The sequence below is a fragment of the Octopus sinensis genome, linkage group LG10, assembly GCF_006345805.1.
Source record: "Octopus sinensis linkage group LG10, ASM634580v1, whole genome shotgun sequence".
NCBI classification, from domain to species: domain Eukaryota; kingdom Metazoa; phylum Mollusca; class Cephalopoda; order Octopoda; family Octopodidae; genus Octopus; species Octopus sinensis.
This window is the reverse complement of record NC_043006.1, coordinates 72,966,209-72,987,471: the sequence shown is the minus strand read 5'-3', so window position 1 is coordinate 72,987,471 and position 21,263 is coordinate 72,966,209. Positions and strand designations below refer to the sequence as shown.

At 36.3% G+C, this 21,263-nt stretch overlaps 2 protein-coding genes across 7 annotated transcripts in view; one reads left to right on the top strand and one right to left on the bottom strand.

The window, feature by feature from the left end:
* Positions 1 to 1,286: 1,286 nt before the first annotated feature.
* The window catches only part of LOC115216764, a 48,168-nt gene continuing 28,191 nt past the window's right edge, over positions 1,287 to 21,263 (top strand). The window contains exons 1-4 of one of the 6 annotated variants that reach the window (XM_029786331.2): positions 1,287 to 1,452; positions 5,298 to 5,321; positions 12,028 to 12,086; positions 17,208 to 17,287. The gene's annotated coding sequence lies outside the window, so the exon portion shown is untranslated. The remainder of the gene's footprint in view (positions 1,453 to 5,297; positions 5,322 to 12,027; positions 12,087 to 17,207; positions 17,288 to 21,263) is intronic. The other 5 variants (XM_029786326.2, XM_029786332.2, XM_029786328.2 and 2 more) reach the window with 5 other exon arrangements.
* LOC115216253 lies at positions 12,468 to 13,115 on the bottom strand. Its single transcript, XM_029785452.1, has one exon. The coding sequence runs from the start codon at positions 13,113 to 13,115 to the stop codon at positions 12,468 to 12,470; it is 648 nt and encodes a 215-aa protein (XP_029641312.1).

The window sequence follows — 21,263 nt, the reverse complement described above, 5'->3', positions numbered from 1 at the left end:
ACAGAAGAAATATCACGGACCATTTTATCCAATGTGCTAACGATTCTTCCAACTATGGTCAGCCCGAGGCTATAACAGAAGACACTTGCCCAAAGTGCCACACAGTGGGACTGAACCCAGAACAATGTGGTTGGGAAGTAAGCTTCTTCCCACACAGCCACACCTATATATATATATTTATTAGGTCATCCCACAAATAATACGGGTTTTTTCAAGTGCATGAACTAAAAGTCAGAGGGGGATAGGATAAACTGCCTGCATCAACTTACTATAAAAGCAGTTAATAATTTTACCTTGTCCTTATTCTTAGTGCAAGTTTTGAAGAGTGCAGTTCGATTTAACAGTTATTTTTTTCAAAGCTATAATAGAAGTGACAAAGAAGCATATTTGGCATATTTTGCTTTATGAATTCAATAAAAGCAACAATGCAATGGAAAGTGTGAGGAATGTTAATGTGGTATATGGGCATTGGACAATAAGTGTAAGCCAGTGACAATGGTGGTTTCAGAAATTTTGAGCAGGAAACTACAGCCTAGAAGACAAGCCTCATCCTGAAAGATCTGTAGAGCTCAAAAAGGACATTCTGCAAATTGTGGTGGGAAAAAATCCCATTGTAACTGTTGAGGAACTAGCAGAGAAGCTTGGATTTGGTCATTCAACCATTCATCGACACAAGCACTAGAAGAAAAATGACCATCCTTGGTTTTAAGATGAAAGGTGTTCTATCAAGATAATGCTCAGTCACATATAGTGAGGATGACATTCCAAAGGCTGGAGCAGTTTAAATGGGAAATTATACCCCACCCACCATATTCGCCAGACATTACTCTATCTGATTATCATTTATTCTACAGTCTTCAAGATCATTTGGATGGATAAAATATGAATTCTAAAGACAAAGTCAGAACAGTTCTGGAGGAGTATTTTTCATTATGGGTAACCCTACCAGATAGATGGAAGAGCATTGTAGAAAATGAAGGAAAGATTAAAAAAGAACTTTGTTTATCTTAATTTTGAAAAATAAAAGTATATAAAAAAAAAACACATTTCTAGGATGACCCTATATATATATATATATATATATATATATATATATATATATATGGTCATCCTACAAATAATGTGTTTTTTTTTTTATATACTTTTATACACACACACACACGTGTGTGTATGTGTGTCTATTTGTGCATGCATAAATACATAAATGTATATATAAATGCTTGTATACATGTACACATGCACACACACTCACACTTATCTATATATATTTACACACATACACACTCTTATATATAATTTATCTCAAAGGTTTGTATAATCTCCAAGTTGCCATAACAAAACTTTATCATGCAAGCAACACTACATTAGTCTGCCTGAATGAATAGCCATTCAGTTCTGTCTTTTCTCTGTCAATGCTATTAACACTTGTCTCTGCTATTTAATTAAGTCAAGGTAGGAAAAAATGTTCTTTTTTTATTATTTTCTGCTATGTATTGAATATATGCATTGGTGATATAACGAATATTACAAATGACACTTTAACAAAACCAGACAAAGGAGAACAGTAACAGTCACAATACTTACTTCTCAGGTGTGACAGTGTGCTAAGAAATTTGCTTCCCAACTACACAGTCTCAGGTTCGGTCCTACTGCATGGCTCTTGAGGCAAGTGCTTTTTATTATAGCCTTCCGTCGACCAAAAACTTATGAATGTATTTGGTAGATGAAAACTGAAAGAAGCCCAATACATATATGCATGTATGTCTGTGTGTATTCATGTATATCTATGTTTGTTCCCCACTACCACCTAACACCCAGTATTGGTTTGTTTATATCCATGTTACTTAGCAGCTCAGCAAAAGAGACCAATAGAATAAGTACTACAGTTAATTTTTTTGACTAAAAACCCTTCAAAGCATTGCCCCTGCATGGCCACAGTTAAAAGATTGAAACAAGTAAAAGAATAAAAGAGCATAGATATGCACAATTTAGGAAGGATGTGTTTATACTCTTTTACTTGTTTCAGTCATTTGACTGCGGCCATGCTGGAGCACCGCCTTTAGTCGAATCAAATTGACCCCAGGACTTATTCTTTGTAGACCTAGTACTTATTCTATCAGTCTCTTTTGCTGAACTGCTAAGTTATGGGGACGTAAACACACCAGCATCGGTTGTCAAGCGATGTTGGGGGGACAAACACAGATACATAATATATACACACACATACATACACACATATATATATATATATACATATATACGATGGGCTTCTTTCAGTTTCTGTCTACTAAATCTACTCACAAGACTTTGGTTGGCCCGAGGCTATAGTAGAAGATACTTGCCCAAGGTGTCACACAGTGGGACTGAACCCAGAACCATGTAGTTCAAAAGCAAGCTATTTGCTACACAGCCACTCCTGTGCCTATATTATAATTAATTTTACTAACTACAGTTTAAAATAGTTTTAAAAAAAACCAACTTAACCACATAACAACAACTGCAAAAATCATTGACTAACATTATTAATAATTGCTTTCAGTGAAGGAATAAGGCAAGAAATTTTCAGTGGAAGGAGTGAGTTGATTAAGTCAACCCTAATACCTGATTGCTATTACATTTCATCAGGAGATGAAAGATAAAATTGACCCCAGCAAGAATTGAACTCTCAATGTAAAGAGCAGGAATAAGTACCACAAGGTATTTTATTCCAATGTTCTAAATATTCTGCTAGCTTGTCACTTTCAGTAATAATAATAATAATAATAATAATCCTTTCTACTATTGGCACAAGGCCTGAAATTTTGGGGGAGGGAGGCCAGTCAACTGGTACTTGATTTATTGACCCCCCCCCCAATGGTATTTAATTTATCGACTCCCCAAAAGATGAAAGGCAAAAATCGACCTTCACAGAATTTGAGTTCAGAATGTAAGGACAGACAAAATACCATTAAGCATTTCACCTGGCATACTAATGATTCTGCCAGCTTTCCACTTTAATAATAATAATAATAATTCTTTTTACTGGAAGCACAAGGCCTCAAGCTTGGGGAAAAGGATTAAGTCAATTACATTGACGTGTAAATGATTCTGACAGTTCACCACATTAATTATCATAATTAGTGTTCCTTATTAAGAAACAATGTTAGTAGTTTTGAGTGAGTGGGAACTAGTCAATACTAATGACCCCAGCACATGTCTGGTACTTTACTTTTTTTATCTTTTCAAAGTCAATAAAATAAAGTTGGTCTTAGCTGGACTTGAACTCAAAATATTAAAAAACTTGAATAAATACTAAAAGGAAGTTCTACTGACCCTCTAACAATTGTACCAGCCTACAAAGCTTGATGATGATGATGATGATGATGAAATTTTTTCCTATTATACAAAATATGTAAATTTTACTATGGGTTACAAAGAAAAAAAGATAGATAGTATGGCGTGTGAAAAAAAACGACTACAAATATGAAGGGAAGGGTAAAAGATATTTTACAATATATGGAAGGACATACTAGGAAATCTTAAAAGCTACATACATGCACAAACACACGTATGCATATATATATAATCAAATGTACACATATAAACATATACGTACATATACACATGCATATCTGCATTGAAGAACTGGAAATGATTTTTAAAAATGTACAATAAAACATGAATGATTACTGGTTTGGCTGAGTTGGACGCTCTGCAAAACCATTCACTTAATCATTTTTCAAGCTGTGTTTGAGTGCCACCAAATGCACCAGTAAGCATTTTTTTTTAGATATTTGGTCTGAAAGATGCCCAATATCTCAAAGCTGTTCTCTTTTTTAAATTCAAATATAACATTTTAATTTGTACAAGCAATCTGTCTTTTGTGTGCAGTGTATATTCTGAACATATCTATTTATTTGTCATAACTTTTTAAAGTTCAAGGCATGGCAGATGTATAATTGTGACAATTTTTTGATTTTCAGGTAATGGTGAATCTGAATTTTACACCATCTTCTGCATTTTTCTTGTTTTCTTGGAAAGGAATTTCATTGCTATTTGGAAAAAAAATGCTCTACTTCACCTGCTTTTGTTGTTTCGTGTTATCATTTGTGTGTGTGTGTGTGTGGATTTTTACCTCTCTGTCTTTCATATGTTTATCTATATTTCTTTTTCTCCTCGCATGATGAAGATATACTAGTAATAAGTTGATACATTAGGTGAAGCGATTTTTTCCTCATTTATTTGTGATACTGAGCCTAAATATATTTCCTTTGTTGTACCCAGAGTTTTGGCTGATGGAGCTCTAAATAACAAGGGTTCATTGTTCTTTTTGTTGTAGCTCTTCATTTTTGTTGTTTCTTAATCTTCCCATTTTGAGGCATTCAGCTCTTAGGAACTCTTTGCCCTAACAAATATAAATAACAACTAGGTTTTCTAACCTGTACCATCAATTTCATGCAGCAATAATCTCCAGTGGCAAAGAAATTCTATTAGGAAATGCTATTCTATCTTAATTTTTTACTTGTAACTATGATCATCCTCATCATTGAATGACCATTTTCCTTGCTGGCACAGGTTGGACAGTTCAAAAGGAACTGAAAAAACCAGGGGACTCTGCCAAACTCCAATGTCCAGCTTTGGCATAGTTTCTACAGCTGGATACCCTTCACAATGCCAACCACTTTACAGATTATACTTGGTGCTTTTAAGTGACACCAGCATCACAGGAGCTTTTTTTATGTCATGCCAGCACAGGTAGTCTTTTACATGGCACCAACATAAGTGTTTTTTATGTGGCACCAGCACTGATAGGTCCAAAAATTCTGTTTGTTTATTCGGTTTTGAGAGAAGACTAATTTTCACACAGCTCATGTATGAAAATACAATAGTATTTATACTTATGAAAGAATTTCTGCTGCTTCTGTGCTGTTGTTATTGTTTCTGTCACTGTCTTCCAAATTACCTATTTGAGCATTTGGAACACTTTTCCCATTACATCTACAGTAAAGTGTTCATTTTCTTCTTTTTGTATGCTTAGTTGTGTTTTGATTTTGTGTTGTTTTTAGTCATTGTAATGCTTTGTTGTGTGACAAAATTATTTGGATGTGAAAATGTAATTTCTGTGAATAGCATTTTAAAACTTTGTGAAACAAACCTCACTTTTCTATGTTGTCAATGCCCCACGAATTGAAGGTGGTCCCTCTTTGAGCAATTGTAGTCCTTTTACAAATACTCCAAAGATGTATATAATGTGTGTAAACAAAATTCTAAAAGTTTATAAAACAAACCTTTTTGTTTTTGTTATGGTCTACCCACAGGTGTTGATGGCAGGTTCTCCTTAGGTAATTATAGTTTTTTCTTTTTTCAAGTACTCCAAAGAAAATTTCCTTTGTTGATGGTTGAATAAATTGTGTCTCAAAGGGAGAAGCAAAATAATGTCTCCACAAAACTGAGTGTGTGTATGCGCTTTTGTATCTGTGTCTTTCCTATGAAAGTCTCTCAGTATATAAGTTTTGTATGTGTGTGTATATGTATGCATGCATGCATATATATATGTATGCATATATATATATATATATATATATGTATGTACACATGTATGCATGTATGTATGTATGTATGTATATGCATATACATGTCTATATATGCATGCAAGTGTCAAAGACACAGATACACAAACTCAGTATCTAAGTGTGTATGTATGTATGCATATGTATTCATGTGTATGTGTGTGACTGTTACCTTTGTGTGTAAGTATTGCATACCTGTGTAGCTGTCTGTGTATGTGTAGCGCTAATACACTTCTTAAAATTTTATTTGTCATTTAGAAAATGTCGACAACATTTTCTAGCATCTTGGTATTAATAATTAGCAACATTCTTTGGTTTTGAGGTTTCTACAGGTTAGATTCCCTTGAAATATTTTCTGTTATGTGGCCTTTTGTCCAAGCTTAAAGGTCAAAACATTTTATGTTCACTATGCAGTGTTTAGGCTAAAATTAGTCAACACACACACACAAACAGATTTTGTATTTTAGAATTTTATTAGATACAAGCAAAACGCCCCCCGTCCAATGGATGGTGCTGAGTTGTCAAACATTTAAAGCAAATTTTAAACTGCATACAGTAATAGAGCCCTGAATCAAGAGTTCCAGGGTTTTGAGGAGTGTGAAACCACCTTTTAGCCAATATTTTCCCCAGGTCACATAAGAATAATAGCATCCAGAGTAGGAACCTATCAGGTTTCCAGCTATTTATTAATTAGCATGTCATGGAATTGTCTTTGTAAGTAGGTCACTCACAAACATCCCAATGGATACAGGGTAGATGAGGCTCTTCAGCTCACTAGCTGTTTATCTAAGAGAAGATAACCCCATACAAATCCTGCATCCTGGTAACCATTAGGTTCATACCAGTTGTTGCATCAGACCAATGCAAGTTTGAGGAACAGCAGAGTTGGATAGGTTCTGCACAAACCATGTGAACCCCTATAATAATAATATTCATCATTCAGGTTGTCTGGCAAACCAAGACACCACCATCATCATCACTCTTCTTCATAAATATGGGGACAATGGAGAAAGAGGTAACATGGATATGTAAGAGGGTGCTACTGGAAGTCTTCAGCTCTGACCCAGCACACAGGTGGCCATAGGAACTAAGAACATTGTGCAAGCTACGTCTTGCTGAGCAACCTCATTTGTCAAAGTGACTAGAGAATCCACCATACACACATGCACACACTCACATACATATATGTGTGTGTGTGTGTATACATGCACACACTCACATGTGTGTGTGTGTGTGTGTTACTTGACAACACAGGACTTAGCAGTTTCACAAAAGTGACTAATAAGATAAGTTATAGATTTCTAAAAAAAAAATAAGAACCATAAATCCTTGAGTATAATCCGCATTTTTTTCCCAAAATTTAAAGGTCAAAATCCCTAGTGCGTACTATATATGAGGTTAAAAATGAAAAACATTTTCTAAGCAATGACCGAGTCTCTATTTGCTGTCTGGCAATGTTTATTCAGACGCATTTTGTGATGTCGGGCACGAAAATACCTTAAGCTAAGCCTGAAAACAATGAAGCCATAAAAGAATCATCCATAACTTGCAGTAAGCAACACTTATTAAAAGTTATTACTGTTATTTCTTTATTTTCTGCAAACAAAATGCACAAAAAAGCTACACGTTTGCATTATGTTATATGTACAATTATAATAAAGGACATTACCGTATACATTTTTACAAACCAAGGACGTTATATAGACCTCCTTGACTCAAGTTAGAGAAGGGGTGTGTATTATACACAAGGTTTAGGTTTTTCAGAGGTACAGCCCACTAAAAATCCCCTGCGTATTATACTCAAGGGCGGACTATACTTGAGAATTTACAGTACTGGAGTTGGTGTGTTTGAATAAAACCCTTCAAGGTGGTGCTCCAGCATGGCCGCAGTCCAATGACTGAAATGAAAGATAAAAGAAAGTCTATACTACACAAGTTAAATCTTTATAAGCAGGTAAGATTCTATTCTCTCATTTTACTTAACATTCCAAGGAAACTACATTTACTTAGGGATATGTAAAGTTCAATAAGAGATTAACTTTGAAAAACATCAATTTTATGATATGAGCCCTGATAATCTCTTAACAAAATAGTTATTCATAAACAAAGAATGAGATTTCCAATAAAAAGAAAGCAAGGGATTATAGGATTAATGAAGTCTTTTATTATAAATACAAAGAAAACACCTGACTTCTTTTCTTTGCTAGAATGTATGTCTTGTTCTTTCAACTTCAATATGTTGTTGTTGTCATTCCCATAGTTGTTAGAATGGCATTCTTTTACTTGTTTCAGTCATTTGACTGTGGCCATGCTGGAGCACCGCCTTTATTCGAGCAAATCGACCCAGGACCTATTCTTTGTAAGCCTAGTACTTATTCTATCGGTCTCATTTGCAGAACCGCTAGGTTACGAGAATGTAAACACATCGGCATTGGTTGTCAAGCGATGTTGGGGGACAAATACAGACACTCCCACACACACATACGACGGGCTTCTTTCAGTTTTCCTCTACCAAATTCACTCACAAAGCTTTGGTCGACCCAAGGCTATAGTAGAAGACATTTTCCCAAGGTGCCACGCAGTGGGACTGAACCCGGAACCATGTGGTTCGTAAGCAAGCTACTTACCACACAGCTACTCTATCAACTGGTATTTTATAACGTGGTTTCTGTATATGTCACCTCAGTGTTTTGCACTAATGCAGTGTGATATATATATATTACCACGGAATGGAGTAGACACCGACTGTCTCCACTTGATGTATTCCCAAGTACTCTGCCAACAACTGTAACCAATCCAAAACAACTCTTGACAAACTATAACAACTTCTCAACAATTTCCTGTGCCTCCACGAAATCACAAACGACACCCTTTGACTTCCTGTGATTTATCATCTCTCACTCTCAGTCAAACACACTGTCACTTATATAAGTTTGGATAGTCCATTCTCACAAGGTGTGTCATGATTCTCATCATAATATCTCCCCCTTTTGAGATTTGACCTCTGTAGGAAGTGCAATTTGTTTATTTAATTTTATTCTTTTTCTTTTTTTTCATCATCACCGCTCCCTTTTTTGAGATTTTAATTTCCTCAGAAGTTTTGATACTTCTTTCGCTTAGAGACTACTTCTAGTTGTTCTGTTTGTTTACATTTTCTATTGCTGATCCACCTAGGTTCAACCTCTTTTGGCATTGGAACATTAAACAAGTCATAACAAATTTCCATCAGTATATCTTCAGTATGTCTAGTCTTCAACAAGTTCAAATGTCACTCTCCCATTTGACCTTTTATTATGTACACCATACTACCTATTCTTTTCGTCACTATACCGTCCTCCCAACCTTGCCTTCCATTCCTATATACTTTGAAATAAACTTTATCTCCCACATTAAAATACTTTGACGAGTTTCTTGGGTTTTCCCTATAAGTCTTTTTTGTAGATAACAATTGATCAAAAATGGATTTTATCTTCTGAGCAAACATTAGCTCTGTGGGTGACTTGCCTGAGTAGGTGTTTGGGTTAAATGTTACCCTGTAAACCCTTAAGAATTGAGTTAGTGCAGCATCATTGCCCAATTCATTTCCTGTTATTAGGGCTCACTTAAATGCATCAACAAACCTTTCTGCTTTCCCATTTGATCTTGGGTGGCACAGCAGAGTACAGATGTGATTGATTGCATACCCCTCGCAGAAATTTTTATACTCATACCCTGAAAACTGTATTCCATTATCTGATACTATAGTGTCTGGGACACCATATCACGCAAAAAGTTCATGAACGAACCTTACAGTTACCTTCGAGGTTTATTAGCTGCATTTACATATCCCTGGCCACTTGGTATAACTGTCTATTATGATCAGTTAATATGCGCCATTTACCAGTCCAGCAAAATCTATAAGTAGCCTGGACCATGGACAGTCTGTCTTAGGCCATGATTGGAATTTCACCTGTGGTGACTTTGCTGTGAGAGCACAACCTCTGCAGGATTTCACCAATTGTTCATTATCCTTTTCTACTCTAGGCACAAGGCCTTAAACTTTTGGGGAGGGAGCTAGTCAATTTGATCAACCCCAGCATGCAATCACCGTCATCGTTTAACATCCACTTTCCAAGCTAGCATGGGTTGGTACTTAATTTATTGACCCCGAAAGGATGAAAGGCAAAGTTGACCTCGGTGGAATTTGAACTAAGTATGTAAAGACAGACGAAATACTGCTAAGCATTTCACCCATTTGTGCTAACGTTTCTTATTTCTTTATTGCCCACAAGGGGCTAACATAAATTCTTTTCTACTTTAGGCACAAGGCCTGAAATTTTGGGGGGAGGGGGCCAGTCAATTAGATCGATCTCAGTACGCATCTGGTACTTAATTTATTGACCCTGAAAGGATGTAAGGCAAAGTCGACCTCGGCGGAATTTGAACTCAGAACATAACGGCAAATGAAATACCTATTTCTTTACTACCCACAAGGGGCTAAACACAGAGAGGACAAACAAGGACAGACAAACGGATTAAGTCAATTATATCAACCCCAGTGCATAACTGGTACTTATTTAATCGACCCCGAAAGGATGAAAGGCAAAGTCGACCTCAGCAGAATTTGAACTCAGAACGTAGAGACAGAAGAAATACCGTTAAGCATTTCGCCCGGCATGCTAACGTTTCTTCCAGCTCATCACCTTCCAATTATTCAATATCACGGTCCATAGTAGGCCAATGCACATAACTCCTCATTACTGATTTCATTCTTGAAATCCTTGGGTATCCCATATGAAATTCACTTAATACTGCTTTTGTAGTGTGACTGGCTCTACAACTCTTTGTGCATACATCAACACATTATCACGCAGAGAAAAATGGTTTGCATTTGTGTTACGTATATTTTTATTTTCTTTTACCTTCAATATTTCTTACATCTTCTCAATGAATTTGTCATTCTCCAATTTTACTTTTATATCTTGAACAGTTACCGGCAGCTCCTGAATGACATTACACAAAATGCTTTTTAATTCATTTTCTGCTCACAAAATGGCAATCACGGTATCTTCAAATAGTTCTGTATTTTTTTCAATTATCTTGATAAACAATCCACATGGCCTAACCTCTTGGATGGTATAGACTCCATCTTAAAGTCATATTTCAACAATATCGTACCCCAGCATCGTAACCTACTTGCAGTATGAGTAAGAATTCCTTTCTTCCATCCAAAAATTGATAATAATAGTCAGTGATCCATTTGTAGCCGGAAACTTCTACTGTGCAAAAATGTGTTAAATTTCTTCATGGCAAAAATGTTTGCTAGAGCTTCTTTCTCTATTTGACTATAGATTTTCTCTGCGACTATCAGAGAATGTGAGGCATGAACCACTGCCTTCATATTCCCGTCTTTATATGTGTGTAGCATTACTGCTCCTATGTCGTATTCAGAAGCATCAGAAGCTACAACAATCTCCACTCCAGGATCGAAATGAGCCAGCAACAAATCCCATATTAATATTTTTTTTAATATCGTCAAACGCCTTTTGAAAATTATTTGACCAATTCCACTTCACATCCTTTTTTCATCAAATTATTTAGTGGAGCTCTCAATTCATGTATATTTGGTATACAATTTTGATAATAATTCACTAGACCTAGAAAAGCTTGTAAGGTCATAATATTAGTTGAAGGAGGTATATTTTTGAGTGAGCCTGCCATTGACAGATCTGGTCATCGTCCATTCCTGTCAATAATTTATCCTAAATACTTAATTTTAGTTAAGAAAAATTCACATTTCTCCTCACTCAGTGTAAAACCATAATCTCTTATTTTACCAAAAACACATTTTACATGCTTGACATGCTGATCACAAGATTCACTTTTAATTAATTTATCATCCAGGTATGGAATTACAAATTCACAGTCCGCTAACATTGCATCCATAACCTGTAGAAAAATTGCAGGTGCAACATTTAGACCAAGTGGTAATCTGTTATATTTATATAATCCTTCATACATATTCACTGTTACATATATTGAGCATTCCTCATCTACTCTAATTTGTAGGTATGCATTGAAGAGATCCAGTTTCGAAAATATCTTGACCCTGTTTAACTTCATAAAAATATCCTCCGGAGTAGGTAGTGACAGGTTTTCAGACATTTATTCAAGCCAGTGGAAAAATCAGCGCACACACTAATCTTGTTATTCTTGTTATCATTGGAGCTGCCCATTTTGCATATTCCACTTTTTGGATGACTCCACTGTTCTCTAATCTGTCTAATTCTCCATCAATATGCTTTATCACAGCAAAAGGTACTGTTCTTTTTGGTTTGAACACTGGTATTGCATTTTCCTTTATTTGGAAACATGCCTCAGTTTTAGTACACAAACCTAATTCATCCAACAACACTTCAGCAAAAGCATTTAAAATTTTTTTCTTAATTCATCTGACACCTCATTCTTACTGGAGGAACAATCATTTATGTTTTTACAGAACAGATTCATGGAGAGGTCCCATAAATCAAACAACTCCATCCAGTCAGTATCGAACAGGTTTGTTGCATTTTTTAACACAAACACTTTTGCTTCACAGGATTTACCACAAAATGCAATGTTACTTACCATTTCACCTAAGAAGTGTAATCTTTCACCTGTGATGCTTCATGCACTTTTTGATGTTTTCTTTAATGTAGGCTTCCCAATTGTCTTCCACATGTCAGTATCAATAATTGTGATGGCACTACTAGTTTCATGTTCACAACAATTATTTTTTACATATACAAACTTTCTTTTTTTGAGTGTCATCTCAACTTCATTGAGCAAACCTTTTTAGAATTTTTTCCAACCTTTTTTGCTTTGCTCTGCAATGTGAGCTTTTACATCCTATTTTTTAAACAACTGAAACATTTCTGTGGTTTAAATCGACAGTCTTTCTTATAATGCAGACCTCCACATCCATGGCATGGATTCGATCATAACATTCTTTATTTCCAGTCGACATGTCTGTACTTGAGAAAACTTTTTTCCTTTAATTTTCTTTACATCCTGTCGCAAGTTGATAATTCTTTGACATTCCTCTGCTACTGCATGCAGGCTTAAATTCTGATCCTCCTGTTCTAGTTTTGTAAGAATCTGTGCATGTATTTCTGCATCTTTGTTTGCCATCAAACCTTGCACAAAAATGAGGCATTTAAATATGTCAGGAGATAATTCCTTCAGTTTAAATTTTCCGCACATTTTATTTACAATTCTGATATAAATAACAAAATCTTCATCCTCCTCTTTTACTAAGTTCAAACACTCCCAGTGAGTGTTAAACAAGGAACTCTTATCACTGAACATTTTGGATAGCAATTCAATTGTTTCCTCAAAACAAATTTCACTTGTTTTTTTAGACAAGATAAAATTGCAGTATTTTCCATGTTCTGAAGCATCTAGTTCCTGTAACAGTAGTTTCACTTTTTCATCATCTGTCCAACACTTGCATTCGTCCTTGAAGGTTTCTTCATATCTTCTGAAGTACGCCAAAAAAGTTATACCCTCTTCTGGGTTACAACTAAATTCTGTTATAGCATTCACCATGACATCTAGAAATAACAAACTTGCAGTGTTTTGCTGACTTCTTTAACCATGACTCCATCAACTATTTGTGATGTAGTTGTTGCTGTTGTTGCTGCTGCAACTCCTGTTGCTTCTTCTTCTCCACTTTTTCTTCCAATCAGGACTCACGCCATTAGCCACAAAGAATAATCTCTAATTCGAGCCTACTATAAGCTACTAAGAATGCGTGTGGCAACTTGAAGATCCACCCACCACACGCAACAGACTGGCGGTTGCATGGGCGTGAAAGCTGCGTTGTTATCCTCATTCCATAAACGGTGGCTTTTAATGGGTGGAGAGCTGAACCATCCTAGGGTAGAGAGGATTCGCAATCTAGACTAGGGTCTGAAAGCTTACCACACCATAGTGGGTTACACCATGGTTCCTCGGCTTTGTGGCAGAAGTAGGAAGAAAGAGTGAGAGAAAGTTGAGGTGAAAGAATACAGTGGGGTTCACCCCCGCCCCCCGCCGGATCCACGGGGAACTTAGGTGTTTTTGCTCAGTAAACACTCACAATGCCCGGTCTGCGAATTGAAACCACATTCTTACGACCACAAGTCTGCTGCCCTAACCACTGGGCCATTGCACCTCCACTGCTGCTGTTGCTGTTGCTTTTGCAACTGTAATATGCCAGCTAATAGGTCTCTTATAATTAACAAACTTCTTGTATCATAAAAAATTGTTAATGACAAACGTAAGCTTCGAATCACTCATCACCTCTTTTATAATATGATTTCTGTACATATCACCTTAGTGTCATGCACTAATACAGTGTGATATATATAGTGCTAGGGAATGGAGTAGACACCAACTGTCTCCACTTGATGTATTCCCAAATACTCTGCTAACAACTGTAACCAGTTCAAAACAACTCTCAATGCACTGTAACACCTTCTCAACAATTTCCTGTGACTCCATGAACTCACAAACAACACTTTTCGACCTCCTGTGATTTCTCATCTCCTTCCATCAGTCAAACAAGCTGCCACTTATACAAGTTCAGCTAGTCCATTCTTGCCATAACATGGTAGAAAAAAATATGTTGCAGTGTTTAGCAACATTATGTCCTAGGTTCAAATTACATTGGAGCTGACTTTATCTTTAATGTTTCCAGATCTAAATAAAGTCAAGTCCCAATTAACTACCGGCATCAATATAATCACACAAATATAAGGTGGTGAGCTGGAAGAATCATTAGCACAGTGCTAAGTGGAATTTGGTCCATCTGTACATTCTGAGTCCAACTACTATCAAAGTCAACTTCGCTTTCTATCCTTATGGGTTGATAAAATAAGTACCAGTTGAGAACTGGGGGTCAAGGTAAGTGACTCAGCCCCCTCCCTTGAAATTACTGGCCTTGTGCCAAAATTTGAAAGCAATATAATCACAGAAATTTCTAGTATTTTGCTTATCTATGAGATCATCATCATCTTTTAGTGTCCACTTATCCAAGACTGCGTGGGTCAGACAGAATTTGTTGGGGCAGATTTCCTACAGCCTGATGCCCTTCGTGTAGCCAATCTTTACCTGCTTTCTAACGAGGTAATATTTCTTCATGGCCAGACATGTTTTCATGGAAGACTGGAAATGAACAACTTTGTTTGTATGACAGTGATGCTCATTTACAATCATCGCTTGATATCTATCTAGACAACAGTACACACAAAATTACACACACACATACACACACTCGCATACACGATGGACTTCTTTTCAGTTTCCCTCTACTAGATCCACTCACAATGCTTTGTTGTTGGCCCAGGTTTGTAGTAGAAAATATTTGCCCAATGTGTCACACATTGAAACTGAACTTAAAACCACATGGTTGGGAAACAAGCTTCTTAACCACATACTCTTTTACTCTTTTATTTGTTTCAGTCATTTGACTGCAGCCATGCTGGGGCACCTCCTTTAGTTGAACAAATCGACCCCAGGACATTCTTTGTAAGCGATTTAATTAATTAACCTTTACCTTCAAATTATTGGCTTTGTGCCTCAGCTACAAACTAATGGTATCCAGCTGGAAGAATTTTTAGCACACCACACAAAAATCTTAGGGACATTTCTTTTTGTTCTGAGCTCAAATCTCACTGAGATCAACTTTGCCTTACATCCATGCAAGGTTGTTAAAATAAAATACCAATCAAGTACCAGGGTCAATGTAACTGATTTGTCCCATCCCTTAAAACTGCTGACTTTATGCCAAGATTAGAAAGAATTTAAGGCAGTGAGCTGGCAAAAACATTCCTACACCAGGCAAAATGCATCTTTACATTCTGAGTTCAAATTCCATTGTGATCAACTTTGGTTTTCGTCCTTTCATGATCAATAAAATAAGTACCAGTTGAACACAGGGGTCAATGTAATCAACTATCCCCCTCCCACAAAATTTCTGGCCTTGTGCCTATAGTAGAAAGGATTAACATTATTATTATTATTCAGTAGTCTTATTTTTATCATGTGCTTTCACTGCACTACAGAGCGCAGCTCTGTGTGCCTTGGGTATGTGCTGTGGTTTGTTGTGATGCTCTTATGGTTATTGTATCGAAAGTGTTTTACGTAGGAAGTATATGGTGTCTAGTAGTGGTATTTTCTGTATGTTATAGATACTTGTTAGTCCTGGTATTTTTGTTATGTATTTATCTGAATATTTTTTTATCATACCTAACACACCTACTATGATAGGAATTATTTCTGTTTTTAGACTCTACATTCAAGTTACCTCTATTTCCAGGTCGTATTTTGATGGGTTATCCATTTCTTTTCGAGAAACGTTGTCATCTCTTGCTATTGATACATCGATTAGAAAGCATATTTTTTCTTGATCTCTGACAACTATATCTGGCCTATTGTCCTTCATTTCTCTATCTGTGTGTATTGGCATATCCCAAAGTATGGTTGCTTTCTCATTTTCTGTGACTTTTTCTGGTGTGTGCCTATACCATCTTTTTTCTGTTGTTATTCCATAGTGTTGGCTTAGCTTCCAGTGTATATAGATCTCAACTCTATCATGTCTGTAAATATATTCCTTCTTAGCCAGGATTGGGAAGCCAGAGACAATATTATCATTATTATTATTATCATTATTATTTTGGTTTGGTTCAGGTTTGGTCTTATTCCCAGTAGGAATTATGTGGATAGCAGATCACTACTAGTAATCTTAAGTATCCACAAGTTTTCAGCAGTCTTGAAGTGCTTAGAGCCCTCCTGATAATCCTTGCCGTCCTTAAGAAACAAACTTTTTGTAGGAGCTCCACCGAGTATTCTATTTCAATCTCCTTCAGCCATTTGTCTATATCTTGGCTTACTATTCCCAGTGCACCAATTACTACTGACACGACCTTTACTGTTTGCATGCTCCAAATTCTTATTTCAAATTTTATGGGTTTGATTATTTTTTTTTTGTTTTTCTTCCTCTTTCTTTACAATCCTGGAATCAAGTAGGCATCCTAGAATCAACTAAGCAACTTCACTTTTCTTTATCTATAATCATTATGTCTGGTCTATTATTTTCTAATTTCTTGTCTGTTTGAATAGGAAAGTCCCACAAAATCTTACACTTCTCCAACTCCAGTACCCTTTTGGCTCGATGATTATACCATGTGTTTCCAGCTTCAAATCCCCATTTCTGAAACAGTTTCCAGTGTATAACTTTTATGATCTGGTCATGCCTCCATTTCTTATATTCTTTTTGTGCCAACTTTGGGCATTCTTCCACGATGTGTGCCATTGTCATGTTCTAGGTTCCACTATTTACTATTATTATTACCATTATTATTACCATTATTATTATTATTATCATCAGTCTGTTACATGCAAATTCAATTAGCAGGGGTGTTATCCTGAAGTTTGGCAGCAAGTCTCCTCCAATCTCAAGAATATTTCTTAGAATTTTTGAAGAATGCAGGATGGCACTTTTGTGCTGTTTTGATGGCACATACCTCAATTCAATATCCTTCAGCCTCGCAGACAGCAGTTTATATGCTGTGCTGAGTGTTGTTATTGTTGTTGTATCGTATCTTTTAGTTTTTGTATGTATTTTCTTTTTTTCATATAATTACTGGAATGTCATAGCCAATCTTATGTGCAGGATCTGACTCCATACACGCTAACAGTAAATAACTATGTAATTATCCATGTCCAGTAAAAACCAGGTAATTATGCTAATTCATAAAAGCTTATCATTTATTTTATTTAGACTATTGGTCATTTTCATCATCACCATTTAATAACCGAATTTTATGCTCACAGGATTTGGACAGTTTGACAGAAATGGATGTCTGAAGACTGTATCAAGCCCTGCTGTCTAAATTGGCATGATTTCTATGGCTGCATTTCCTTTCTGATGCCAACCAATTTACAGAGTGCACTGGGTGCTTTTTACATGGCACCAGTAATTTTCAGGACAAAACCCCTCGACTGAGCATGGTGGGGAGTAGTAATGAGGTACAAAAAAAAAGGAAAAATATGGCAACCTCAGATGGAGAGAGAGAGAGAAAGAGAGAAGATGATAAAGATGTGATGAGTAGAAGATAGTTATTTTATTTTTCTCCAATGGAATTTTCTTAATGCAAATATTCCTCAGATCTATGTACTTGTTGCCGGTCAGTCTTTAATATTTTGTGTTGTTGTTCTAAATTGTCAGGGGTCACCACTTTTTAGTAGAGTGTAAATAAGATGTTACCACTAACTTTTGCGTGAAGAATGCAATAAGGAAATGAGACATCATTTAACATTAAACTATTTTTTATTGTTGTGAGCGAAAGCAATGAGCTGAAGTGTCTCAGTCAAAATATATACAATACTCACATAGAGAGTTCATAGAAATTACTGGAGTTAACACAGCTAAAGCAAAACATTTTGTAAATAATGAGTATACTTTGTTGAACATGTGGTCAGAGAAAAATAGCAACAGGCGGAACATTTCAGTGAAACTCTTGCATGCTGTTCTGGCATAGGTAAACCAAAAGAGAGATCCATGTTCTTTGGTGTCCAAGCAGTGAGAGAGAGAGGGAGATTGACAACCACTGGAATATATAGGTGTCAGCTGCAACACTACCAGCAAAGGGATATAATTCATCTAACTTTGCTAGTCTACTACAGTTCTCATAGGACAAACTTGTTAAATGGGTCTTGATTTCTTAGTTTATGGTGATTTTGTTGTTTATATTATACACTGCATTGATATTACAGGATTGTTCTTCATTAGGATTCTACTTAGGGCTATGATAATACTTTTCTAATTACAGCTATGGTAATTCTTATTTAAGGTTTCTAGTTTAGAAAAGTTTTGTTTCATTTTATATATATATATATATATATATAGCACACACACATACACACACAGGTGCAAGAGTGGGTGTGTGTTAAGTAGCTTGCTTTCCAACCACATGGTTCTGGGTTCAGTCTCACTGTGTGGTATTTATGTATTTAAGTATGTATGTATGTATATATATAAGTTTGTGCAACTGTGTTTGTCCCCCTAGCATCGCTTGACAACTGATGCTGGTTTGTTTATATCCCTGTAACTTAGTGGTTTGGTAAAAGAGACTGATAGAATAAGTGCTAGGCTTAAAAAGAACAAGTCCTGCAGGTCGATTTGCCCGACTAAAGGCAGTACTCCAGCATGGCCACAGTCAAATGACTGAAATAAATAATATATATATATACACACACACACACACACACACATATATACATACATACATACATATATATATATATATATAATACATACACACACACACACATACATACATATATATATATAATACATACACACACATACACACACACATATATATATATAATACATACACACACACACTCACATATCTATACAAAACCAATGCATTCTGGTATAATAGAAGTGAAAAATACCTTTTTAAGGAATTGCTTTATTTTCATGCAGTTGCAGCAGGTTACCCACTGAACACTATTTACACATAAAAATAACAATCTGTTGATACACACACACACACACACAATGTGTTAGTCATGTTTAATAATATTAGCAGCAAATGAAAACAAGTTTTTATCTGTCAACAGATGTTGATTTGATATTTTTATCTTGTTTTATTGTGAGAGAGAGTTTAGCACCAACAATATTCAGTTATCTACCTGGGTAGAAGATAACAGTTTTTCCTTCAGATGCTGGTAATAGTCATGTTTAGCATAGTTTACTATTTTAATATCACTATCAAGTATAAGGTGGAGAAATACTGGTAAGAATCAGTCGAGCATCGGATATAACAAAATGTCTTGCAGAATTTCATTATTTTCTTTTAGGTTCCAAGCTCAAATTTTAACATCTTTTTAGCTTTTGTCTTTAACGGGTGTCAGTCATTGGACTATGGCCATGCTCAGGTACCACCTTGAGGGCTTTTAGTCAAACAGACTGACCCCAGCTCTTATTTTAATGCCTGATACTTATTCTATAGGTCACTATTGCTGAACTGTTAAGTTATGTGGATGTAAATAAACCAATAGCAGTCATGAAGTAGTGGGAGAGACACAACTGGTACTTAATTTATTGACCCCAAAATGATGAAAAGCGAAGTTGACCACAGCGGAATTTGAACTCAGAATGTAAAGACAGATGAAAAACCTATTTCTTTACTACCCACAAGGGGCTAAACACAGAGAGGACAAACAAGGTCAGACAAACGGATTAAGTTGATTATATCGCCCCCAGTGCATAACTGGTACTTATTTAATCGACCCCGAAAGGATGAAAGACAAAGTCGACCTCGGTGGAATTTGAACTCAGAACATAGCAGCAGACGAAATACCGCTAAGCATTTCGCCCGGCGTGCTAACATTTCTGCCAGCTTGCCGCCTTAGTCATAGAGAAATATTATCTTGCTATGAAACAAGTAAAGGTTGGTGACAGGAAAGGTATCTAGTTGTAGAGTGTCTGTCTCAATGAGTTTACATATATATATATATATACTTGTGTGGTTGTGTGTGTGTGTGTGCGTGTGTGTGTGCGTGTGTGTGTGCGTGTGTGTGTGCGTGTGTGTGTGCGTGCGTGTGTGCGTGTGTGTGTGTGCGTGTGCGTGTGTGCGTGTGTGTGCACACGCTTCAGATTTAAGTAACATATAATTGGAAGTTCATCCATTACACAAACCCTCTCCAGTTAAAGGATTTCAAAAATTATTTTTCCCATATTTTAGTCTTTCAGCTTTTCTTCTGGCTTACTTTCTTTGTTAAATGTAGAATATTGGAAATAGAGTGTTTTTTATCTCTCCAATTTTACTTCAATCATCATCCTCATCATCATTTTAACATCCACTTTTCCATGCTTCTAAGGGTCAAACAGAACTCATTGAGACAGACACTCTACAACTAGATACCTTTCCTGTCACCAACCTTTACTTGTTTCCTAGCAAGATAATATTTCTCTATGACTAAGGCGGCAAGCAGGCAGAAACGTTAGCACGCCAGGCGAAATGCTTAGCGGTATTTCGTCTGCTGCTACATTCTGAGTTCAAATTCCACCGAGGTCGACTTTGCCTTTCATCCTTTCGGGGTCGATTAAATAAGTACCAGTTATGCACTGGGGTTGATATAATCGACTTAATGCGTTTGTCTGTCCTTGTTTGTCCTCTCTGTATTTAGCCCCTTGTGGGTAGTAAAGAAATAGGTATTTCATCTGTCTTTACATTCTGAGTTCAAATTCCGCTGTGGTCAACTTCACCTTTCATCATTTTGGGGTCAATAAATTAAGTACCAGTTGTGTACTGGAGTCGATCTAATCGACTGGCCCCTTCCCCAAAAATTTCGGGCATTGTGCCTAGTGTAGAAAAGTATACATCTCCATGACTCAACATGACTTCATGGAAAATTGAAAACAAAGGAGACCTCTTGCATGGTGGTGACACTTGTTTACAACTATTAAACAATGTCAAAACAAGGATGCATGCATGCATGTTTGCACATGTGATATAGGCTTCCACAATTTCTGTCTATAAAATCCACTCACAAGGGTTTGGTCAGCCAAGCTGTGTAGCAGATTATACTTGCCCAAGATTCTACACAGTGGGACTGAGCCCAAACTACATGCTTGTACCTACCCACACCTGTGCCTATTATATTTTCTAATTCCTCTCTTCTTTTGTCTTCTGTGTA

Bases quoted from the DNA above. Each gene is read 5' to 3' on its own strand.
- LOC115216253 (XM_029785452.1), bottom strand. From the start codon at position 13,115: ATGGTGAATGCTATAACAGAATTTAGTTGTAACCCAGAAGAGGGTATA.